Raw genomic sequence first — 24,557 nt, 5'->3', positions numbered from 1 at the left:
AGTGGTTCTTTGCCATCGATTAGCATTAATACTTTTCGGATTTGTCAGGCTCAAATCGAAACAGGAATCAGTCGGGGGGCGGACATTACTACTCAAGACCCTGTGTTACATTTTCTTCCCTGCACGTCGTCTTGGCTGGTGGATACTGAATGGGGGTTATCAATGCCGGATGGCACAAAGCGATACGGTATCGGAGCACTCACAATCAAGCATCTTTTTTTTCCAACAGACTTTGTGCGTCTGAGTATACTACAACTTCCGGATACAGAAACTAGTAAATTTCGTTCGAATAGGGAAAAGGTGCTTTGCCAGATGGGTGGTTCAAGTGGACTTTACGAAACCGTATAGTACTGTGTGTGGTGTAATATTCCAGAACGTTATTGATTTCATTGCTCAGTTTGCCAACAGACTGCATACTTTTGACGTGAAAACTAGCATCTTGTCTTCGGAATCGTCTATGGTCGAGAAAAGAAATTGTAGAAACCAAAAGTCTCAGGTAACTTCGTGTGGCTGTTGGTACCATGCGACGAACGCTAGACCAAGAACGTACTTTGAGAATTTGCGCTGCGAAGCTGATGCATCCAACCGTACTATACAACGCCGATGGGTATCCTAATTGAAAGAGAGAAAGGAAGAAAGAAACGAGGTTTTACTCGTAAGCGCCTCTACCCAGTGTAAATGAGAAACCTTGTACATGTGGAGAATGTGAAACCAAACGTTGTTGCCTCATGGGTTATGGGCTGCTTCTTTACCCTTGGAAGAACGAGGGTGCAAAAAATTGAGTCCGCCCTTGGCGACACCAGCGACGTTGAAGTGTAGGGGCTCCTTGGGACCCTTCTCCCGTACTGGCATCTTTCGTTTGGATCGGCCCGAGACATACATTGGCTGCTGTGCATGGCCGTTGCCATTCACGTTGGGCATGCTCTGCTTGGACCGTAGCTTGGGTTTCTTGTCACGGTGCTCATCATCAGTGGTCTCGGTATCGAAGCTGCGAAGGCTGCTACGCTCGGAAGAGAAACGTGGATGGCTAGAATGGCTCGACGACTGGGTTGGGGCGCGCTGCAGAGGACTGAGAGGACTCGGTCTAGAGGAATGAACAGACGATGCCGTTTGAGCGCGCTCGATCGGACTCAACATGGCAGCGGAGTTGGCAAGGACGTCCAGCCCCGAGGGCGCCCTAGTCGCCATCGAGTGAGTTCGAGATGAATAAGTAGGAGGAGGATCCTGGTAATCGTACATGATCTCCGAGTCCAAGCTCTTGTATTTGGCAGTGCCGTCGAGTTCGTCGTCGTGTTCCCAGCAAGTCTCGTCAACACCAGTCACAGGAGGCAGAAACCGAATCTCGTTCCAGGTAACGTCTTCATACTGCAGAGTGATGTAGAGCATGTCTCCCTGCATCTTGTCGTGCGCGATGCAGTGGTCCTCGAGGAAGGGATAGTCCCATACGCCGCGGTGGACGAGATCGGGCGGTAGAAGCGTCAGTGCTATGCGACCAAAGGGCTCGTCAGCTGGGCGATGGCCGGTCATGGGCATCCAGGGTCTACCGCGCAAGACACCCTTGAAGGCAGTCTCGATGCCATTCGCAAAACAGGAGCTGTCCTGGCTGGGAAACTCGAGGTTTTGTAGCAGCTTGCGTGACGCACATCGTCGGTAGCCATTGCTGTCAGGATCGTATGCGAACTTTTGCGACTTGCGTGGAACAAAGACGACGCGCACACTCCACGACAGAGGGTATTTCTTATCCGTTCGGATCGGGAGTTGGCCAAGGGTATGTTGTGATTGCACCATGAGCGGCATTGGCGGAGCAGGAGAGGCCTTTGGGGTGGACAGATGTGCTTTTGGTGTGGAAGCAGCGGGTGTCACGTCTCGCGACATACCACTGAACTGCTCCACCCGGTCGACTCGGTTCTCCAAATCCATGCTGAACTCGTCGACCATGGTCAGACGCTCGCCCTGGACCTTGATCTGGTCGCCGAGCTCTGTTGTTCTGTCTACGACAGCCTCGACCCTGTCGTCGATGGAGAGTTTGAGAAGCTGCATGTTCTCGTACATGCGCGCTTGTACTGCATGGTTTGTCCGTACCAGCTCTTCTCGAGCCAGGCGCTCCCTAAACAGCTCCTGCTTTAGATTTTGCTCGAGCGTCTCGAAACGCCGAACCTCTTGCTTCAGTCGCTTCATCTCTTCTACCGCCTGCAGGTATGCCTCGATTGACACGGTCGAGACTGGCTGTGCTTCATGGTTCCAGGCCTGGTGTCCGCACCCGCAGCGAGAGCGAATGATGGAGTCGGGATAGAAGCTACGGCAAGGACAGCGCTGGCGGGCGCCATTGCCCTCGGCCGGTGGGAGGATGAAGGCGCATTCTCCACGCGGCAGCTGTGCCTCGTCGCCAGGCGCGGGCTCTGCAGGCTGATGGGTGGGGGCCTGCGTGTTGCTATGGAACATCAGGAGTCGACCCGAGGTGGTGGTCGTAGCGTGGTTGCTGTGCGGGTGACGGGCGGCTCATGGAAGGCCGTGGGAAGGAACGAGTGTGAATATGGGAATATGGATGCGGACTTGCAGTAGGGACAGAGCCAAGAGCCTTGGGGCACGAGAAGGTTAGCTGGGGCAGGGCTCGAGTGATATATAGAGCGGTGCACGAGATAAGCAATCGTCTCATACCTAGATGCGGTGCCAGACAGGCGGTGCACGCGGGAGCATCCGAGCGGAAGGTGGCACAATCAAAAGGACGGGCAGGACGTGTGCACCCGTGGGTGGAGAGGCAGCAGTAGCAGCAGTAGGGAGCGTGAGGGCGACGGGGCTCAGGTTTTGGGGCCCATGGGCATGAGAGGTGCAGGTGCATTTACCTAGGTACAGTACTCTTTGTTTTTGGCATTGGAACTAGCTCCCGCGCCGGGCGTGGCCAGCCCTGTCCTAGGCGGGGACAGTGCTGTGCTGTTGCGGGTGCGGGTGCGGTTGAAGCTGGAGTTTGGGGGGTGTGTGTGTGGTGGCCGCCGAGCCAGGAGTAAGAGATAAGACTCAGGCCTTGAGCCAGCAAAACGCGCCAATCGTGGTAGGGCCGGCGTGGGATCCCCCCGACATGGCCTTGGATCCGCCGCAGGCCCATCTTCTCTCTTATTGCGTGCCTGGCCTGCTGCAGCCAGAATGCCCAGCAGCCCTCTCGACAGGCAGAGTACTGTGCTACCTGCTCATCACGCTCTATCGCGGCCACACGCGCCCAGCATCCTGCCTACATGTTGTATGCGCCCGTCTCCACCGCCCACAACATACACATGCCATGCCCTTTGACGGTGAGCGACGCCCCACACGAGCCGGGCAACCACGCCTGAGGCCATTTGTAACACTTGTTCGTCATGGCAGCACATGCGCACCAAGGTCTGCCAGGGACTCGACCGTCTCCCCCTTCCGTAGCCCATAGCAGAAGCCTTGTACATGGACGTCCATGCGCGATAATAACTTTCACCGTCTGTCCGCTCTCCCCCCCTCCTTATCGCGGCTTCCTGATACACCCCACGCAGCCCGGGGTTCGCTTATCTTGATTGGGCTGTCCATCAACGCAGAACAACTTTGGAACTCGCGCAATGCGCAGCCAGCCGACGGCCATGGACATGGCCTTTCACATGAACGCCCGGCACTTGTGCTTTCACAGCATTGTCTTTGTACCAGAGCCGACCCAATGCCCGTCGTGCCTTCTGCACGCACGACGTCTTGGGTGTGGGAAGGCGCAACTGCCTCATTGGCACTTGAGCGCCCCAGCCCCAGCCTCACCCGCATCCCCTTCCATTTGCCCATTTGTGAATCTTGCCTGCTGCATATGACCACATTGGCACTTTCCCACCTCAACCTTGAGGTCGATGCTGACCCAAACACGCCACACATGCCCCCTGCCCCCCTTCCCTTCCCTTCCCTTGTCCTTCAATTGTCTCTGCATGAGCACAGCGCGTGGGCGAGGCGTTCATTTCGCGCTGCCCAGTCAGAATACTTGCATTGAACGCGTCCTAGTCCATCGCGCTATCACATGAGACGGCGGGTGGAGTGGCGCTGCACCACCCGCACCAAGCTCAAGCACAAAATCCCACGTCACGTAAAGACGTTACACATGCAGGGCATCGCCATGGTCGAAGCCGCTTCCAGTCAAGCTCCATGGGCCAAAACGTGGACGATGTTTGCCACTCCAACTCATCCCACGGTGCGCCGGCTTCATCAATTTTCACGCCTTCGTTTCCACCGCGGTGGAACCGATGGGGTAATGGACACCCGAAACTTTGACTGCACTTTTGCTCCTTCGAGAACTCCCATGACATTCGTGCAACCTGCCAATTCCTTCCATTGTGCCGCCCTGCCGCTATATCCCACGCCTTTACTATTCTCCTCCGTTGGCGCTTGCAACTACGACTTCGCTCAACGCCATGGCATCGCTGATGGTTGCTCGGTCGTGGCCTGCGCCCTCAGTCGTTTCCTTTTTCTGCTCCTTCACCCAACCTCTGGCCAACGATTCCGCCCCAACAAAGTTAGTCTCACTGCGGGAGCATCCGTGGGGAAGCGGTGCGATATGTATCGATCCCTTCCTGAAGCGGCTGGAGACTGTTGCACACATGTGATGCTACGCGCTGCCTACTCACGGCAAGTCGTCGGCATGGTTGTCGCACTTGTTTTCCAAAGGATTGCACATTGTCATGTGCTGAGAAGGCTCGTTGAGAAAACTCTTACCCTTCAAGGCTATCGGGCTTTAGGTCCGTCTTTTCCAACTCTTCGCAAGCCATGTTTTCGTGACCGGGCAACGTCCTGCGCCCAAAGTACGCGTAGCCCATGAAGCTTGTTGATGAGTTGCTTTTGCGATAACACGAACGCGCTTACCTTCGTATCAATAGCGTCAGCATCAGCAGGGAGTAGGGCCTTTTCACAGCCGTCGTCACCATTGTTTACGGACGCAGACGTTCCGTAATACTATCGCGCCTCCTAAATTTCCAACCCATCAGCCGTCCAGTCTGGTCTTGCTGACAGTGTGCAACTTCCCACGAAATTTCCCATGCGCAAGGTAAACCTGGACAGGTTGGGCAACATGCACCCTTCACGTCCGGACCTCGGGCCGGGCAACGGCCCGAATTCTGCCAAGGGCTCCGAACATCAAGCTCCCCGAACTATCCTCCCCATCGAGGTCTAGAGTCGGGCGTTGCTCTCTTTATTGCACATCCCACTGTGCCACTTTGACAATTACTAAATGCCAGAAGAGAACTGGATTGCCCACGGAGGTGTGCCTGCATGTGACTTGTGCCATGCTCGGAAGGTCTGACCTAAATAGTGGTACCTGCATTGATACTGAGGCATTGACAACCATTAGGTCAAATGCGATCGCAAAGAGCCCTGCGCCAACTGCGTAGCGGCCGAGACTGAATGTCTGCGTCATCGGCACAAGCGCGTCCCGCGACCCAAAGTTCGAACGTAAGCAATCATCCGTCTCGCGCGACCAAGCCAGATCTTGTAGAGGCTTTGCTTTTGTCCATTTGCTGCAGACTATGCATTCCCTTCGGCTCTAATGATGATTTAGGGACGAGAAGATCAAAGCTCTCGTAGAACGACTCTCGAATCTCGAACATTCTGTTCAAAGTGTCCACCGTAGCCCAAGTTTGGCGCAGGAGCACGAGGCCGTCAATAGCTTTGCTGTGCCGACTATTGAAGCAACTTCAGATCGACCGGCAAAGCGGCGGAGGACATCCAGTTCGCTAGATGGACCAGCAACAGCCACAGCTCAGGATGTCGACAACAGTCCCCAGACAGCGAATGAGGCCCGCATCCACATTAGCAAGGAGCTCTCTACCAATGGATTACTGTCGGGCCATCAACGCTCAGTCCTCGAAACTGCCATATCGTTTGTTGATCAATTGTCAATCACGCCCACACCAACTATGCCAGATCGCAGCACATTTGATCAGTCAATGCATGTCTCTACTGATATGACCAAGCACGAGATCTTCAATGTCATCCTTGGTAGTAAGTATGCTTGTTATGGAATCTTCGACATGAAGCTGATGATGACGCCAGCCGAATTCAAGGAACGGGGCGACGCCGCCGTTCGCTACCACACTGTCGGTCATGTGCCACCAAAGGCTTTCGAGAAGATTGCACTTGCCCTTATGGAAGGTACCGCTGATGAAAAGACTCTCAATCTGTGCCGAGTCATTGTTCACTTTCAGGCAGCTGTCGTACTATATGCGAGCCAGTTGCAAGGCCCTAAGAGTGAAGCTGTCCAACGGCACATTCGACAAATGGAGTACAATCACCTGATAGCAGCGCTTACGGCTCTAGATAAAGTCAGCTTCTTGACTGCGCCTTCTCTTTTACTCGCGCAGGCCCTGGTTACTGGGGTAAGACATCTATAGCTGTGTTGCTCTGAACAACGTACTGATGAAGAGCAGGCTGCCATGATGCAGATCATGGGCAACCCTGTGAGCTGCTGGGAGCTCACAGCCCATGCATCGCGCACGATTGTGGCTCTTGGCTATCATCATATTGAACAACCAATACCAAAAACGGACACCGAGAGCGAGATATACGCCATAGTCGGTCAGTGTGCCTTTTTTGATAGCGTAATGAGCCTCTTGCTACTTCGGCCACGCTCTCTTCCTCAACTCCAGGTAAAGGCCTCTTACCTGCTGCGAGCCGATCCAGCCAGCCCCATGAGCGTTCTAGAGCTACTTCCTGTACTCGACAAGATCCTGGATCTGTCGTTGGAAATGAAGCCATCGTCGGCTATACTGAACAAAGAGGTGGTGCAATTGCGAACAAAGATGGAGGAAATCTACGAGCTTATGGAGAAGGTGTGCAGAACCACCTCCTGATGACCAGCATTTGATAGATACTCACACCATGTTAGGAACGACACATGCATTTCCTGGACAGCAGAGCCGACGCTCTCATACACTGGAAAGGTATGGAGTTTAGGTATTTTTCTACCCTGACTGCAGTCCATCGTCTGAGTCCTACCGTTACGACAAATCCATCAGAACGAGAGCAGTGCCTTCAAAGTGCTCGGAAAGCACTGGAATGCGCCAAGGATATAGAGGAGCTTGGAAGATCGTTGGATCACTTCATCGAAGGCTACGACCCTTATCTCGCTTGGTAAGCGTAAAGCTGGTTCATGAAGAACACATCACTAATGACTACCAGGAGCATGCTCTCGTACCCACTCTGCCCCTTCTTTGTCGTTTTCTGCAACGTGGTCGGTACGTCGAGCGCTCGAGATTTTCAACTCCTCCAAGATGTTACTGATGGCCTTTCTACGCTCGTCACGGAGAACAAATATGTTCATCGACTACACCGACTGTGCGCTACATTGCTGGGTCTTTGTAAACCCCTCGTGCAGACTTCAGGCATGTGTGAGCTAGTACCAGAATCGAATGGAGGATCGGCTGCATCGTCGAGGACTTGTCCTCCACCAGCAGGTTTCGGCAATGGTCCTAATATATTGAACAGCGGCGGGAATGATGCGAACCCCGGTATCATACCTTCATCGTGGAATGACGACATGATGTGGCAGTTGTTCCAGTCGCAGCCTTCTCTTGACTGGTTCAACGCTGATATATTAGACCCTTCGTGGGGCCTCGGACAAACGCAGTAACTGAGAATCAGAATTACCCAATACTTTGTTTGATTTATTCACGCGCTAGCTATGGTCATATGCATTGTATGTAATGTCACGACGCTTATGGACACGTACGTAAAGCTTTATGTCCAGTCCCCAAAGCCACCTCGACGGATTTGTCTAACGTGGCCTCTCAGTTTGTCCTTCTGTGCCGCGGAGTATCCCTTGATTGTCGTTGCGACTCCTCGACAACACGAGTGTGAGGGTGCTTTCGGAGTATTGGTTCATACCATGCATATTTCGGTTAGTACGTACCTTGTCCCTGATATGTAGCAGAAGATTTGACGAGTTTGATCTCAGCGCACATAAATAGGATTCGTTGGATCTGGTTAGGTCAACTCGCCCAGCTGGGCGCTGTCAAATTGCTTCATGCGTCCCAGATCTTCTTGTACGTATCACAGAGACGAAGTCTTGATGATGGGTTATGCGCAAAATGAAAGAGCTTGTTAGCTGGGATTGAGACACTTATCAACAATGGAGGATGTGTGTGGGTAAGCGGGGACGGTAAAGATCAAGCTGATACGCATGGCACCGCACACATCAACAGTGAAACGTTCCAAGGCGATATATAGTGAGCTGGCATCATGTCTGTGTCGTAGACTGAGATCGAGGAAACCGATAATACTAGTTAGGCGAAGAAGGAACGCAATTCATTTTTTCACTTGCGAGCTTTCACTTGCGAGTGAGCACCTATGAAATGTGACCCACTTCCGGGCAGGCAGCTGGGCCTAACGAAGGATGCTATGTGTAGTTTGTAATCTGACACATGAGCCATGGAAAAAAGTACTCGTCAGGGGTATCTTCGTTGCATTCATCGTGAGTGTGCATTACCGTGTCTCATCAGCTCTCTGTCGCCACCCCAGACTTCATGAAAACAATCAACTTGCTACTTTCTTAGCAGCACATACAGTTATTGCATCTCCATCTCAACCCCCCTTTTTGCCTCCGCCGCCTGAGTGGGTTTCCGACTTCTACTCCTGTTTTCTGCTTTCTTCTCCACTATGTCCGCTCCCAATTCCAGCCCGGCGATCTGAGTCGAAGCAGACCCCAAAGGCTGTTCCGTACTCACCTCGGAACTCATCGTGTTGCTGTTCTCTATCGGCTTTTCCACTTCCTCTTGAGCGGTCTTATCAGCGACATCTTGGATAGTTCTCTCCGTTTCTGTGTCGGCGCTCAGATCCGAGCTTGGCTTGACGACCTCTCGTGCTACGTCTTCGCTTGGCCGATTGCTTGCTGCAGCTGGACTTGCTGCCCTGTTCGTGTTGCTAGTAATACCCAGTTTTTCGAAACCCGCCATAACCCCTTGCCTTAGATCCTGCCCTAGCGCAGCTGCGGCATCAAGAGGTTTTGGTGTGCTGGAGACTCTTGGGGAGCGATCGCCAACGGCATGTGTAGGAGGAAGTTGTGCAGTCGTGCCTGCTCCAGTGGCTCCGTCCGCTGTCTCTATGCCTATGACAATGGGCTCCTGAACTATTGGAGTGCTCGTTCCACTCCTTCCAGTGCTCAGGTTACTGGTTTGGGGTGTGAGATTTGGTGGCGCTTGGGGACCAAAGACGTTCATTTCCTCATCAGTACGACCGAAACATTCGGCCCACCACCTCGCCTCGCCTTTTCGAGGGAAGATCATGCGCTCCTTGCCCCGGATAGCGTCGTCAATCTCTGGTTCGTACCTTGGATTCATGAATTCTTGCTTGCGGCACAGGAAATAGTCCCATACGCTCCTTGTTCGCTCCTTGGCCCTGCTGTCTACGCGCTCCTTCTCATTGTCGAAGAGAAACGTCCCGTACTGACAAGAATAGAGGTGGTAGAGTAGCCGCCTGAGGAAGCGCTCGCTGAACTCAAACCGGGTTGGGTGCTGGTAATGTAGTTGGTATACGCAATCAAGAAATTGATGGAATACAGGTGACAACTCGTTCACCTTGGTGACACGATGCTCCTCTGCGGCTCCAATCTGAGCTGGCTTTGATGAGGGAGTATCGGCAACATCTATAGCGGTTTCTGGTACGTTCGTCTCCGGAAGCTGATTGAGAGACTCGTTTGATTCATTGTGGCGGTTGAAGAGCCCTCGCGCGCCACGAAGAGCATTCTCAAAGGCATTGCTGCCTCCAGTGCCGTCGTGCTTGCGCTCAATCTTTTCGTTTTCTATGGTGAACCATTTCTCATGGCTCAGAAAGCCTGATCGATGTCGAAACATGTGTCCAAAGGAAAGCCAATCCTTCTCAACGAGGACGATGAAGCCTTCCAGCGTCCGGTAATATGGATCTAGCAGAATCTGACTGAGTGCACTCAACTGGCTCGTGCGATCCCAGCCATCGGAACAGTGAATAAGAACATGCGAGTGCATGATACCAACCGTGCGGGCTATCAGCGCAGTGCCATCCAGTATGTTAGCAATATGCTTGATCCAATTACTCTTGGCCAGAAGCTGCCGGTTTGGAGGAAATGGCACTAGGTCTGACTCCTTCAGGGCCTCGATGACGGTATCAAGCGACTTCCGCATGACATGGATATTGTCAATTCCGAGGTATGCCTTCTCCGCTCCTGGATAGTAGTCCATCTTCTCTGAACCGAGCCCGACAGCTTGCATAGCGTATGCATTCACTGTAGGCCTGGCATCGACAATGAGGTTCCGCTGCTGGGCTCCGTAGACTCTTGGCGCGTCGGCGTCTGTTTCCGAAGACGCTGTGAGATCGTCTGCAGTGGTCCTTCCGGCGATGATATTTCCCTCGACTGTACCGACAAAAGAGCTGTTAGCACTAGAATCGTTCAGGTTCACGACGCTTGTGTCAGGAGTGAGTTCTGCAGAATTGGAGGGAGAGGCATTTGCAGGTTTCCACCCACGGTTAGTCGCCCAGATGGCTGCAACGAGGCGCTCATCTTGGGGGTTGCGGTTCCCACGCAGACCCGGGGTGGGCTGTGAGCTTCGCGTTATGGAGCAGTTGTTGACGGGATGGCGGTAAACGAGGGCTGGTATTCGCTGTCGCGAGCGGTATTCACCTGCGTATCTGAGAACGCTGTCCGAGACGTTTGTGGGAACGACGAGAAGGGCGGGATACGTGGGCGCATACTGTTGGACTCGTCAAGACCTTGGTCAACGTCACATGTCGCAGATGATGTACCTTGTACTCCAAGTTGACTTCTGATATCCGCCAGCCCTTTTCCGTGTCCTTTGGGCTGATGCCCAGACGCTTCCATTCGCGGCGCGCGTCGTAAATGTCCCAGCCATTGTGTTGGTCTTCTGGTGGTTTTGGCTGGTAGCTAAAGGCCAGCAGCTTGTCGAGTCTGCCTATCTTGCACGAGAGGGCGCGTATGCTATCGTAGACATCACGCGCCTTCTTGTCGTCTGGGAAGAAGAAGGCGAAGAAGGTGAAGTCGCGACACCGTATACGGATCGAGGGTTCCTGGCGCAGGACGGGCGGACACGACTTGAGGGAGCAGTAGTTGATCATGGGGTAGGTGATCCATACTTCTTTCTGCCGCGGCGGTTTCGCGTCGGCGGGGGCGTCGGCGGGCAGGCTGGGTAGGTAGCTGAAGACGAGATGGTGGGGCATGAGGTGCAGTGTACCGTCGAAGCGCGTGCCTCTGCGGAGAAGGTAGACGTCCTCTACCTACGGCCACTGTCAGCGAAACTCGAAGCAGTGCTCCGCCAGAGCTGCACGTCGCGGCCGCCATTCTTACCTTGCTCACGCGTATCCGCTCCATGGCGACGAAAGGGCATGCGACAGTGAGTGCGGGCGGCCCGGAGCGGGGTGTCGGGTGCTGGGTGGCTAGAAATACAAACGAAGACGCAAGACCAGCATGGAGAAACACGGGCACAGGCAGAGGAGAGAGCGTCGCCCTGTCAAGCGCGCATGGCCAACGTGAGCTTGTCGGCATGTGCCTGCCCTGTCATGCTCTTGCCTCGTCCCGCCGCTTGTGTTAGCATCTTGGCAATCTGCGTCATCTGAGCGTCCGCTTTTACCGCTCCCACCAACACCACAGCAGCCGAGCCAAGTGCATGCAAATGAATACATAGTAAACTATTCAAGAGAATATGCTTTCCCACAGACACGAGAACCCAGCCTCCTTTGCTTCAAGCACGGGGTACATCTAGAGCTCAGGTATGCAGGGAAAACGTCCAAGATGCTACATACTTACTTGGCTTAGCCAATAAGCTTACCTGGAGCCATATATACTATACGGGCAGCTGCTTCAATTACTTGTACAAAATCTCTCTGCCCACTACCACAAGTGCTTTCCCAGACAAAGAAACCGCTACCTCCATCAATAACCATGTGAGCGTAGACATGAAGGCTGGCTACGCGCCGACCCACATTCTACACTGTCAGACCTGCACATCTAAGCCGGAGGCGGGGGAGGGGGAGGGGGAACGTCGCTGGGCGGCGGCGGAGGAGGAGCCTCGCCTGGAGGTGGTGGTGGTGGAGGCACGGAGCCAGACGGCGGCGGTGGCGGCGGCGGCGGGCTGCCTGCGGATCCATACGTCTGGAAGAGAGGACCAAGACCAGGAGGAGGACCGGCAGGAGGCGGGGCAGCGCCATAGCCAGGAGCACCATAGGCACCGGGAGCACCCATACCAGCGCTCTGGTCATAGCCATAACCACCATAACCATACCCAGCTCCTGCTGCAGGAGCAGTAGGAGCAGCAGAAGCCCAGGGAGCCGCGCCGTTGCCAGCACCGTAGCCTTGGTCGTAAGACTGACCACCGCGCCCGCCGCCACCAGCCCAAGGCGGAGGAGCTGCCGAGTTGCTGTCGCCGCGACCACGGTCGTCGCCGTCACGCGCCCAAGGTGCAGAGCCTCCAGTGGGACCGCGCTCCCAGGGCTTGACCGTGCGCTCGCCTCCACCGTAGTTGTCTCCACCAGCAGCACCGTTGCCGTTGTATTCGATCGCCGCGCGAGGCTGGCCACCAGCACCTCCCATTTCGGCCATGAATGCGTCGAGCTCGTTCTCTGGAGCACCGCCAATACGAGCTGGCTGACCCCGGTCGCCGAAACGATTGTCGTTACGCCAGGGCTGACCGGTTTTACGGTCGGGACAATCGCGAGCCATGTGACCAGCTTGACCGCAGACACGGCAGATGATGCTGGCCGTGAAGTTCTGCTTCTGTGGACAGTCGTACTTGCGATGACCAATCTCACCACAGTTCTGGCAAGCCTGGTTCTCATCGTCACGAAGGGTACCGTTGAGGGCGGCAAGCTCACGGAGCTGGTTACGCTTGAGTTCGTTCTGGCCTTCGGGGATAGAAGCAGCCTGCAATATTAGCATCAGAGCATGGAGCAATATGGGCGTGTGAACTTACAGTTTCGATGACGTTGTGGATAAGCTTCTTGGCCTTGTTGACCTTCTCTTCGGTGTCGGCCATGATCAAGCAATGAAGATCTTCTTCCTGATTGCTGGTGTGAGCTGCGTCAGAGCGTCCTTTACCCTCCTTGACAGAGCCTTTGCCACGAATCGCAATCTTCGCCTGGGATTCCGTCTCCATCTTCTTAAGAGTGTTTCCACGGGGGCCAATGAGTAAACCAACTGTTAGTGCAAAAAGCTGTGGTTAGTGTATGATCAAGAATATGTGAGCAATAGGGTTAGGGTTAGTGACATAGCTGTACTACAGGTGCCACTAGATGCACATGAACATCCAGCAGTCTGAGCAGGCCGGTCAAGACAAAGGCTGGGGCAGCGCAAAACAAGGGGAGGGGGGTTAGAGGGGTTAGTTCCGTACTGAAGTTAATCTCCGGGTAGTCATTGACCGGAACATAGACTTTCTCCTGTGTCTTAGTAGGCCGCCTGTAATCGGCAGGTGGGTGGTAGTTAGGAAGCGTCTTCATCGCCTTCTCAACGAGCTTGTGGCGCTCGTCTTCGAGGCGCTTGCGGTAGCGGAACTCGCGAGTGTTGACACGGCGACCGAAGTTGTCATACTGGGGTGGGGGCGAGGGAGACCTGTCCATGTTAGCATCTTCGTAGCGTCCAAAAAATGAAGACACGTACCTATCGCCGTCGGCTGGGACAACATCGTTGATCTTCAGCTTCTGGGTAATCTCCTCGATACGCAGATGCAGGGTGTACGCGTCAAGCTGCTCAGTAGTCATGGCCGCGTAGATGGCAGTAGGTAGGCCCATCAGGCCAGCAGCCTTGTTCTCGCTCGCGTCACCCCATCGGTTGCGCTTCTTGCGCTGTCGAGGACCGTCGGAAGCATCTGCAACAGCCTTGTCAGTGACGAGGTGTGAAATTATGTGACGACTTGACTTACTGCGCTCGGGGCTGCGGCCGCGCTTCAACTCAGACAAACCCTCGGCGGGCGCAGACGGGTTGTAACCACCATCATCATCACCACCGCCGAATCGACGGCGAGTACCTAGAGGTATGTTGTTAGAACCCGTGATGCCCTGGTTGCGCCACGACATGATTGCAGTTGAAAAGAGGGTTGAGGTTTCGATGAAGGTGTAGGGCGAGTTGTCAAAGTGGAGGGCTGTCGCGACGAGGCAAAGGTTTAGGCTAGTAGGGAGCGCGCTTGGCTGCTTTAGGCTGCCGTTTGTTAATCACGTGATCCTGTGTTCCCTTCCACGCGATCCTGCCTCTTACTTGCACAATCCCGTAATTGAGGAGCAAGTTTTTTTTTTTGTAACGAATCGAGAGCTCCTCCTCAGGATGGAAGCATAGTAGTATCATCTCTAGTATATCCAACGCCTCGTGCTCTTTATAACATCCCAAAGGCGTCAGGTATTGAGACCTCACGGGTTGTTACTCGGTAAGGGTACCGTAAAGCCGGAGTATCGTCGACCGTTTCAAGCTCATAACTACAAAAATCTTTTGATGTCGATGTGCCGGCAGCCTCCCGTGGCGGTGCGGCGTACTTGCCGGAGACTGCTCAGGTTCTCCGCTTCGCTGAATACGTAGGTAGTTCGATCAACGTTCGCTATGGCCGCTTTCGAATGTACGACTCTCGGACGAAGCCATATGATGTGCGTCCTTCGCAGTATCTTTTCTGTTCTCCCAAGGAAGAAGGCAAGGTCTTGTTCGTATGCTAGGTGCTATGGGCATTTTGTTGTCCCGCAAGACGCAGACTTGGGTGGTGCATCTGACACCTATTTTTGTTACTCACCAGCAATTCAAGTGCCAGCATCTCTACCCACCACGGTGAGAACATCCAGGATTCCACATCTGGAGCTGCTTACGAATCGTCGCACTTTTCGGTGTCGGCACGATTAACCAACCACCAATCTCCATTTTGGTCCGAAGTTGCCCCTCATCACACCCCACTACTACATCATTACGATTGTCTGGCCAAAGAGCTTTACTGCGCCCTTCTACAAGATATATAGCCAAGAAACCCGAAATTCTGTTTCCTCTTGCCGTACCGACTTGTACCTTCAAATCAACCGCGAACATGTCTCAACCATCGGACATCAATTTGTACACCACACAGACGCCTAACGGCATAAAGATTTCCATAACTTTGGAAGAGCTAGGGTACGTACTTTTTGGTTACTCGAAAGTTGCATTGCCCCTTTTATCATGTTTAAGATGCCTTAGACCGCAGTATTTTACAGTATTTTTCTCTCCCAGTATCGTTCACGGTCAAGGCGGTTCCTTTTCACACCCATCCTCCTCCTGCAATGAAACATGGAACTGGAATATCCTGGGATGCTTTCTCAGTGGCTGGCAACGGACAACGGAAGAGCGACGTTTTTTTGCTGGGTCTATTTGCACTATTTCGACCAATCGCGAAACATACACCTCAAGTGCTTGTTCTCGTCAAATTCTTTTCAAAAATCCACACGCATGTGCTTGTGGCCAGTTGCATATAGTTTTACTAGGTCGTCATGTCCACACCTTTGATATACTGAACTTTAGCATATGAAACAAGATGGTACTACACTACTAAGTCGGTTCGCTAAATTCTGCAGCCTTCCTTATACAGTCCACAAGATCGACATCTCTAAGAACACACAAAAAGAAGAATGGGCAAGTCTGATCTCTCCCCTGCTTGACCTCTCCACGCTGACGAAAGATAGTTCCTGAAGATCAACCCCAATGGGCGAATCCCTGCGCTCACCGATACCTTTACTGATGGCCAAACTATCAACCTCTTCGAGTCTGGAAGTATCATGGAATATCTTATCGACCGCTACGACACAGATCACAAGATCAGCTTCCCCAAGGGCACACGTGAATGGTACACCATGAAAAATTGGCTCTACTTTCAGAATGCTGGCGTTGGGCCAATGCAAGGTCAAGCTAGTAAGTGCACTTTCTTCTGCTCTCGACTTTTTGCTTTTTGCGGCTATCCCGAGATTGTTTCAGCATCAGTGTGTTGCTCGTCGCAATAGTGGTTTGCTTCCGCTTCCATAATGGTGTTATCATTGCTCTTCGTGTCAGAAACGACACTGGATGGCCACAGTACATGGCGAGACGAAGTTCTCACAGGAATGCCGAGGAACACATCATGTTTTCACAACAGCTCATTTATTGTTGTCTGCTTCATTCGTACAAGGCGAGCAGCCTACATCCTTTGTGAAATTGTGGCGACCCGCCAAGTCTATCTCCTGACCGTCGATTCCGATGTGGAGGCCCTCATCCCGATATGGGGGAGATCACTGGAAGAACTGTTCCATTGAGACGAGGTCCACCTGGAGGCAGTGAAGCCCTTCTCTCTAGCTTCAGACTATTCTGTCGTGCTGCGATTAGAGTGCAATGATGATGCTTATCGATGCAACAGGCTAACGTCAACTGCAGACCATTTTACACGGTATGCACCCGAGCACATTGAATACGGTGTCAAGAGATACCAGAATGAAACTCGTCGTCTGTACTCCGTGCTTGACAAGCATCTCGCCTCAGACAACAAGCCTTACATATGTGGTGAAAAATGCACAATTGCTGGTAAGCACTTCTTCCTTGAAACCCCTTTGGCCAGTTTATTTGTGTTCTTTGTTCATGGATGGCAACGATGTTGGAGAGCCATATGTCCAGTCATTTCCAACTATGTCCTATTTTCTATGTCTTCTCCGATACACATAGACATGTAGCACACTCGAGGATGATTATGGTGACATGCAATAACATCTACCAGATATCTCCCATTATGGATGGGTCAGTTCTGCAGGTTGGGCAGGCGTCGATATCGACGAGTTCCCCTCGCTTAAAGCATGGGAAGAGCGCATGACATTGCGTCCTGGTGTTGAGAAGGGTCGTCACGTTCCTGACCCTCACTCAATCAAAGAGCTTCTCAAAGACAAAGACAAGATGGAAAAGTACGCTGCCGAAAGCCGCAAATGGATTCAGGGAGGCATGAAGCAGGATGCTGAGAAGCAAAAGTAAGTGCTTTTACTTTTTCAAACGGCGAGCAGTCGCAGTGTAAGTAAGGATGCTGGTAAGACATGTAAGAATTACCAGGACATTGTTCAACCAATCGCATGGTACAGTTCTGAATGTTGGGCCAATGGCATCTCTAGTTTTGCTCTTAGTGCACCTTCAACCCGAATCCGAGCTTGTAACAGCCGCCATCTTAGGCATCGAATTTGTTGTGCCAACTAACCCCCAAGTTCCAGACTATAGATTACATTGCGCCACCATCGCAGTACTCGCGCAACACCGTAGGTACCAGTTTTCGAAACGCAAATCTAGTCAGGATTACCTGTATCATTTCCAATGCTCGTTCGTGACAATGACCCACTTGGAACTTTTACGTCTTGGCATTTTCTCGCGCGAGCTCGGGTGAGTTTCAAGACCATCATTGTTTTCATCTAGTGACAAACCCGCGCAAAAGTTTAAGCCCAAAGGGCCAGGTACATGCGGCTTGCCAAGCCTGTCAATAAAACAGGGGATGTCCAGGTTGGCAAGCTTGGTTGCGTAATACTCAGTCATCAGGGGGTGCGACTCAGAAATGATCGATGGCAAGTGGGCTCATCACGGTTCGCGGGATATTGCACTAGCACAATACTAGTCGTTTATTGCGAAGTAAGGCCCGGTGACGATCCCATATACGACCGCGGACGCTCCGATCGCCATCAAGTTATGCATCTGTCCGTTTGAAACGCTCTAGAAGTAACATCCAAGGTTTTGTGAGAGGCCGGGAAACTGTCCGTACGAAGTCAGAGCTGAGGAGCGCTTACATGCTAGCGATGATAGTGCTAGGAAGCCTGCAGTCGAGTCGGCGGCCCCCAGAGTACGCTACGGTGAAGTGCCGAACCAGCTGAACACACTTCCACACTTGGGAAAAAGAGAACCTAATAAAATTTTTTGACTGACTTACACGCGTACATCGTGAGTCCAGGTTCAATAGACAGAGATTCACTGATGAGTGCTTGCTAAAGGGACGAAGCTCCGGTGACTGTATCCTCTTACGCGCATGGGCTAATGCCCATCACTTGTGTGGCTGAGGAAACGCGGACGGCATCGCCTGTTGCCGTGACGGTGGTCATGCGGTGACACCCGTTCGAAGCTCAGAAAGTTCAGCCATCGGCCCAGCCATCAAGTAAGAGATTACTTTACTGACAGGACGCATATGGTTGGATAGTTTCGGTCCTAGAGATATCACAGTTCCTTAAGCATTCCAAGGTTGTGAGCATCAGCTCGTCCGACAAATCTGTGAGGGAGATCATGTACTCACGGATACGAAAGGCCTTCTCTACCCAACTTTCCTTTCGGGGAGGCGCAGGCAAGGATCAATCGTGTCCCTGGAAAGAGTGCGTGGGCTGCTTACTGCCCGTTTGATGAAAGGCGGAGACGCACTCCTTATCACTCCAGTGAATCATATGTTTCGCCCCGGGTTCATGCAGAGCGCCTGCAGCATACCCACAGTGATATATGCACCTGTATCAGAAATACAGACTATCCTAAGCCACCAAACGGCCTGCCCCCTGTGACCAGTTCGCCGTCTATCCGTCAGTCTGGCAGCAACTTGCATTTCGCAACACTCACACCAACCCACGCCTCCAGTATCACAATCTCCCCGCATTAATCCTTGATGAGCTGCGTTTTGCGTGTTTGCGATGAGCTTTCCGACGGCGGCGGCGACGATTGAGCTTGCTTCAAATGAGCCGGTTAAGCCCCAAGAAGTTGAGGGAACGTGATTCCAGAGCTGCGAGGACCGAGGTTTCGAGCCGTAGCTGTTATACTACGGCTATTCTGCCTTCCCCATAGCCGCCACAGCTCGTTAGCAATGGTAAACATCGTGGAACGTAGTTGATCATGGCGGGTCATAAGATTGACAAGGCAGGAAGGCATCGTTTTTGCACAGCGGAGTGACCGTCCGCTCAGCCGACGCTGCCACTTCCCCGGGTTTTCGTGTATGCCACGATCCCGGCTTCACTGGGCAGGGAATCTGGGGTACATGAGAGAGGCAGGTTCTAGTGCATACCATAGTGTCCAATGGATGACTCCAAGCCTTTTATACTGTAGTGTTCAAAGTAAAGCATGCAAGCGTCACCCCAATCGATTTCAGCCATGTTTGATCATGAGTAGTTCAACGATAGATGCTTGGGCTTGCAGCCAGTATAGGTCGCACAAGAATCGTGTGGTTGGAATGATGTCGTCCCACATTACTCCAAAAGAACGACACCTCAGGACAGGCGAAGTGTGGCAAGCTCACGGCAAGCCTCATCGCCCCGAACTGCATGCGAAAATGTATGTGGAAGCCCCAAGCCTCACTCGCCTTTGGGGAGAGGCATAGCCTTCGCTAGTTCAGCGTCGCTAGACAGTCAAACATTTAGTGATTCATGACTCTTCTGTGAGAGGGTTTCTGTATCAGCCTGACTCCTATAGATATAGGAAGCTAAAGCTGTATGGTCACTTATCTCGGGGCTCGATACAAAGCGGGCGAACTCTGGCGCCTGTATGCAGGCGACGGAACCCAGGGGGGCACAGATTGATCATCCTTTAGAGGCAAGAGCAAAGGGGCCTTGTCTTTATGCATGCCCACTGTGCGGGTCCTCGTGCTAGAACGTGCAGACGTGTTGCGGACCCCCTCCTTGGTCGCGACATGCAGCCTCTCAAGATGAAGCAATTTCAGAGTATACCGGTAGGACCGGCCAAGCTATGACTTCGGTGGTGATCTAATACAGTGTCATTCAACAGCGTTGTGCTTGCGTCTTGTCACCAGCACGTTCATCATGTTAATCACTTCGGTGGTGATGCAGCACCCAGCACTTACAAGGCTATGAGCTAGTTGAACGGCCCGGCAGACGCTGCTCTCGTGTGGGTGTGGACGAAATTCTTAGCGTGCGACGACTAAACTGGATAGAGTCATGAAGATCGTTAACGGTGGGCACAGAGCAATGAAGCAGTGCCATCCCTTCCATCGGCCAACAAGTTTCAGTCGAGAAGAGTTTTGTTCAACACATGGTGCCCACATGGGGCTGAAAACTCAGCTTGAAGATTCTGATAATCTGGTCAAGTTACGAAATGAAGCTCCTGGGTCTGAGTCTTCTAGAACTCTTGTTGTAGCGCGTGCCTGAGATAAGCGTGGGATGCCTAACAATTCTCCGTCCCATGAAGATTCAAGCGGACGCAATATCATGTTCTGGTGCAGAAATATTACGGCCGTCTCCTTAGTGTTCAGACCGTTCGCGTTGTTGGTGTGCTGGCAAGGGAATACACGGCCAGTTTGCGGTATTCCGCATATAGACGAGAAACGGTGACGTTGGGCCGACCACATATCGGAGGTTGGTTTACAGCCACTACAAGCTCACTTAGAGGCGCAGGATTTCTCGGCTTCTCCTGCATGGCGGGGACAGTGATGCCGCAGAACAAAGTTTGGCCAAAATCCGCCGACACAATTAGCTCAGCGCTTCAACCAACGTATGTATCGGTGTATATACTTGAGTTAGCAGATAGACCATGTTCAGTGCTAACGACTCCTTTGTGGATACCGGAATACAAGCTTGTCCTTGGGTCGAGACTCACGCTCGGTCCCTGGGTGAGTGGGACCTGTTGTGGATATCATTGGGTGTAGCGCGAAGGTCGTGCCATGCCTTCACGAGAAGATCGTTGTCGGTAACAGGTATCGGGTTTCAGGTGCCATGGCAGCGTGCATATTTTGACGTCCTGACGTCTGGTCCTTGATCGCTATGGGTATGCCAATGACAGTCAGGTACCGTGAAACGGGACGGAGGCTGTTTCAGCGGATGATGGCATTCCAAACCAGCCGAACTCCAGTTGTGGCGCACCAAATATCGGCGAAGGAGGGGTATATCAAGCACCTTAAGACGATATCTCCGACGCTGATGTTGCGCAAGAGTGCCTCGGGAATGTTATGATGGTCAGGCGGTACAAGCCACAACCTGGAGAAGCTGCCAGCACTTATTGGTACATGGAGCAGGCAAGGATTGGCGGGAAGCTGACGTGCGGTGTGAACTTGGAAGAAGCGGGGCTCTTTGCGGTTCGCTCCTAGCGCCGACTTTGAGAAGCGCATCTCCCACCGGTTAATCTGCATTTAGCCATGCTCGAATCATGAACTGGGATTTTCTGACCCTTGCCACGATCCCCTGCTACGGCGTTCCTGACCCTTGCCACGTCTTGCCCCAGAGCCTGGTTGCCGTAGCCAATGGGTCGTAGCTTTCATACATCCATGAATGCTCGAATTAAACACTGCGTCTTCCGATATTGCACTCCAGTTGATCTCGCTTCTCGAAGCCCGCGTGGACGCATGGAATCCTCAAGCCACAGATCGTCACACTGACCCTTGGAATCGTCTTTGCAGCTTAGGACATCTTACAGTCGGGGTGTATCCTCGGCACCTAAAGCTTTGTCGGAGGCCCACATATGCTCCCCAAGTATCGCATGACCCGTGGTCGTCCCCAGATTTCCGGCTACCGACTCCTTCGTCTTCAGGTACTCGCGCAACGTCACCTGCGCGCACCAAGTACCATTCCTTCCAAATTCGCAGGTCTCGAATTGGGTTGCCATTTTGCAGGAACCAGTACGTCGGCTATGCTTGACGGGGGCCGGTTGGTGCTGATCTTATGTAGGGACCAGTCGAAGTCATAATCGTCACCGCAACCAACAGACACAGCCATGGAGACCACGACAGCAGAATCACCCAAGCTCGAGCGCCGGAGCTCAGCACCAGTAAAACGGAGAGTAAGCCGAGCATGCGATCACTGCCATCGAATGCGAACAAGATGCAACGGCCAAGCTCCGTGCTCGCGCTGCATAGAGCTCGAATACGTTTGTCAGTACAACCGTGAAAAGAAACGACGCGGAAAAGTAAGCAACGCCAACTATCGATGTTCACCAGCCCCAATAGCGTGGACATTGGCACGCGCATGCATTGCGACTGTCCGACGTATCGAGGAGCTGACGAACTACAGGTTCCAAGGCACATCCAGAAGCAGAGAGAAGAGGCTGCTGCTGCTGGTAGCCCGCAAACCCCCAATGGGATTTCCAGTTATTACGAGAGGCCTGGTGTTATGGCTGAGATGGATGAAGATGTTTGGTCGCAATCAGAAGCCACGCCAGTCGTACAGCATTTTCCAGCCGGCAAAGGTGGTTTGCCGGCGAGTGATTGGCAGGCCCTTAACCCTGGCACGACATTCGATCCACCTGTCAACCACATGATGATCGACCCATTGCTCCTTGGTTCAAACGCTGCGTACCCGACGATGCATGCCGAGATGCCTCGCGAAGAGCTCATGTATGCCATGAATGGTACGTACGATGTACGAGCCCGGAATACTTCGCACAACTCCCAGTCTGTGTACATGTCTCGTTTGTCTCGTATGTTACTCAGAAATCTTCTTGCGTATTGCCATACGTGTTGAGTTGGAAGAGTTGCTAACAGCCATAGGCATGCATCTCATCCCCGGTCCTAACGGAACATCGGTCTCGATGCCACCTGAGTACGCCAACATGGCCTATCCGATGCAGTACCAACAAGCCGGAAGGCAATCATCACCTCGTAGCTATGGTTCCGTGGACACAGGATCGCCACAGTCAGGAGTTAGCGTAAACTCTTCGCAAAACGACGCCGCCATGGCCGCCTGCAGATACCCCGTCTTGGGGCCACTGCTTCCCCACCTAGGACCAATACTCAATGTCACTACCGCGTGTGACTTGCTCGAATTTTACTTCCAGAGTTCTTCGTCGGTATTTATGGAACCAGTTTCGCCATATATTCTCGGGTCTGTCTTCAGAAAGCGAAGTTTTCTCCGGCAACACAAGCCGAGAAGATGCAGCCCCGCTCTGCTTTCGAGCATGCTTTGGGTCGCCGCGCAGACAAGCGAAGCGAGCTACTTAACCTCATCGCCTTCCGCAAGAGCTATTATCAGCCAGAAATTGTGGAAGTTGACTGTGGATCTACTTAAGCCTCTCGTTCACTCTCCATCCTCGCATGGATTCGCACCAGGACCTGGACTGACATCCGCCGCACATGACGCGTTTGGAGTCGATCGAGCAATAGGACGTTACGATGGTCGAGCCGACGGAGCGATGCCGCCCACAAGTACATTGGACGATGTCGCCACGTACATCAACCTTGGCGTAGTCACTTCCGCAAGCGAGTACAAGGCAGCTTCCCTACGGTGGTGGAACGCGGCGTGGTCGCTGGCTCGAGAGCTCAAATTAGGTCGGGAGTTGCCACAAGGACTTGTTAAAGAGCGGGAAACCACCGCAACGGACGGAGAGATTGACGTGACCATATCGGATTGCTCTAGCGCGCAAGCGCCTGTGGGCACCCCATCTGCGGCAGTTGTGGAGGAGATGAAAGAGGAGAGGCGTCGACTGTGGTGGTTGCTTTACATGGTCGATAGGCACCTTGGACTTTGTTACAATCGACCCTTGGCCATGCTCGACAACGAATGTGAGGATCTGTTCCAGCCAGTTTCGGACACGCTCTGGCAAGCGGGCGAGTTCTACACCGGCCATCCCGGAGCGCGGAAAAGGGGACTCAACTTCGAGTGTACATCGTATGTATAGCCCGCAACCGAAAGACGCCGCTTCCGGGGCGTCTTCTAGCGCACTCTGACGCGTCTGAGGACACTGCTGATTCATACAGACACGATATTTTTGGATTCTTCCTTCCTTTGATGACAATTCTCGGGGACATTGTCGATCTCAACGCCCAGAAAAACCATCCAAGGTTCGGTCAGCGGACGTCCTGGGAGCTCCACGAAGCAGAAATCACCCGCCAGTTGGAACGGTATGCGTACAGCATCGAAGATTTCAAGGCACAACACGGCTGCGGCTCGAATGAGGAAGCCCAGTCCAACGGCACACCCGACCCAGTGCGTAGCGAGTGGATTCACCAAACCAGGAAGGTCGCGGCATATGCCACTCACATCATGCATGTGCTGCATATCTTGTTACACGGCAAATGGGATCCTGTGGCACTTCTGGAGGACGACAACATGTGGATATGTTCACAATCCTTCCTTGCGGCAACGTCCAATGCGATATCAGCTGCGCATGCTGTCGAGGTAATCCTAGATGTTGACCCGGACCTGTCATTTATGCCCTACTTGTTCGGCATGTATCTCTTGCAAGGAAGCCTCATTCTGCTTCTCTTAGCCGACAAGTTGTCGACTGAGACCAACGATGGGGTTATTCGCGCCTGCGAAACGATTGTCAGAGCGCATGAGGCTGCAGTCGTAACTCTCAATACGGAATATCAGGTAGGCTGCTCCTTCTATCGTCGGTCGCTATTACACCGCTAACTTGACGCAGCGAAACTTCCGCAAAGTGATGATTTCAACATTGGCGCAAATCAAAGGCCATGGGCATGCAAGAGAGATGACGCCTGCGAAGAGGCGAGAGGTGTTATCTTTGTATCGCTGGACGAGTTTGGGGAATGGTTTGGCTATCTAAGTTAAGTGAGCTGCAAGACAATTAGAAGCCGGCGGTGGACATTGGCGTCTGGAGTGAATCGCAAAAGCCCGAGGGCTGTATATTCGGCTGGATCGTTGTACGACTATTGGGTTTTTTATTA

General features: G+C 52.9%; 5 protein-coding genes across 5 annotated transcripts; 3 read left to right on the top strand and 2 right to left on the bottom strand.

Annotated features, from left to right (window-relative positions):
- Positions 1-726: 726 nt before the first annotated feature.
- ACET3X_004229 (uncharacterized protein) lies at positions 727-2,839 on the bottom strand (the record flags this gene model as incomplete). Its single annotated transcript, XM_069450411.1, has 4 exons — positions 727-1,177; positions 1,238-2,406; positions 2,454-2,578; positions 2,659-2,839. 4 exons carry the CDS (start codon positions 2,837-2,839, stop codon positions 727-729), a joined length of 1,926 nt encoding a protein of 641 aa, XP_069308207.1.
- Positions 2,840-5,218: 2,379 nt separating this feature from the next.
- ACET3X_004228 (uncharacterized protein) lies at positions 5,219-7,948 on the top strand (the record flags this gene model as incomplete). Its single annotated transcript, XM_069450410.1, has 10 exons — positions 5,219-5,284; positions 5,339-5,439; positions 5,546-5,988; positions 6,040-6,362; positions 6,414-6,815; positions 6,872-7,116; positions 7,165-7,220; positions 7,665-7,710; positions 7,777-7,882; positions 7,940-7,948. The coding sequence occupies 10 exons, from the start codon at positions 5,219-5,221 to the stop codon at positions 7,946-7,948; spliced, it is 1,797 nt and encodes a 598-aa protein (XP_069308206.1).
- A 601-nt stretch (positions 7,949-8,549) lies between these two features.
- ACET3X_004227 (uncharacterized protein) lies at positions 8,550-11,490 on the bottom strand (the record flags this gene model as incomplete). The annotated part of the gene is made up of 3 exons (XM_069450409.1): positions 11,318-11,490; positions 10,759-11,247; positions 8,550-10,706 (listed from the first exon to the last, which is right to left on the bottom strand). Exons 1-3 carry the CDS (start codon positions 11,339-11,341, stop codon positions 8,550-8,552), a joined length of 2,670 nt encoding a protein of 889 aa, XP_069308205.1. The 5' UTR covers positions 11,342-11,490.
- A 3,426-nt stretch (positions 11,491-14,916) lies between these two features.
- ACET3X_004226 (uncharacterized protein) lies at positions 14,917-17,552 on the top strand. The gene is made up of 5 exons (XM_069450408.1): positions 14,917-15,103; positions 15,541-15,598; positions 15,649-15,874; positions 16,370-16,516; positions 16,707-17,552. Exons 1-5 carry the CDS (start codon positions 15,021-15,023, stop codon positions 16,952-16,954), a joined length of 762 nt encoding a protein of 253 aa, XP_069308204.1. The 5' UTR covers positions 14,917-15,020; the 3' UTR covers positions 16,955-17,552.
- Positions 17,553-21,649: 4,097 nt separating this feature from the next.
- Positions 21,650-24,436, top strand: ACET3X_004225 (uncharacterized protein; the record flags this gene model as incomplete). The annotated part of the gene is made up of 5 exons (XM_069450407.1): positions 21,650-21,715; positions 21,946-22,351; positions 22,422-23,538; positions 23,628-24,243; positions 24,296-24,436. The coding sequence occupies 5 exons, from the start codon at positions 21,650-21,652 to the stop codon at positions 24,434-24,436; spliced, it is 2,346 nt and encodes a 781-aa protein (XP_069308203.1).
- Between the last annotated feature and the right edge of the window lie 121 nt (positions 24,437-24,557).

Source organism: Alternaria dauci, chromosome 3 (genome assembly GCF_042100115.1).
Source record: "Alternaria dauci strain A2016 chromosome 3, whole genome shotgun sequence".
Taxonomy (NCBI): domain Eukaryota; kingdom Fungi; phylum Ascomycota; class Dothideomycetes; order Pleosporales; family Pleosporaceae; genus Alternaria; species Alternaria dauci.
This window is presented reverse-complemented; position numbering and strand designations above follow the sequence as displayed.

Coding starts and splice junctions, on each gene's coding strand:
- ACET3X_004226 (XM_069450408.1), top strand. CDS start 15,021: ATGTCTCAACCATCGGACATCAATTTGTACACCACACAGACGCCTAAC. Junction 15,599..15,648: donor ACACACAAAAAGAAGAATGG/GCAAGTCTGATC, acceptor GACGAAAGATAG/TTCCTGAAGATCAACCCCAA. Junction 15,875..16,369: donor GCCAATGCAAGGTCAAGCTA/GTAAGTGCACTT, acceptor CGTCAACTGCAG/ACCATTTTACACGGTATGCA.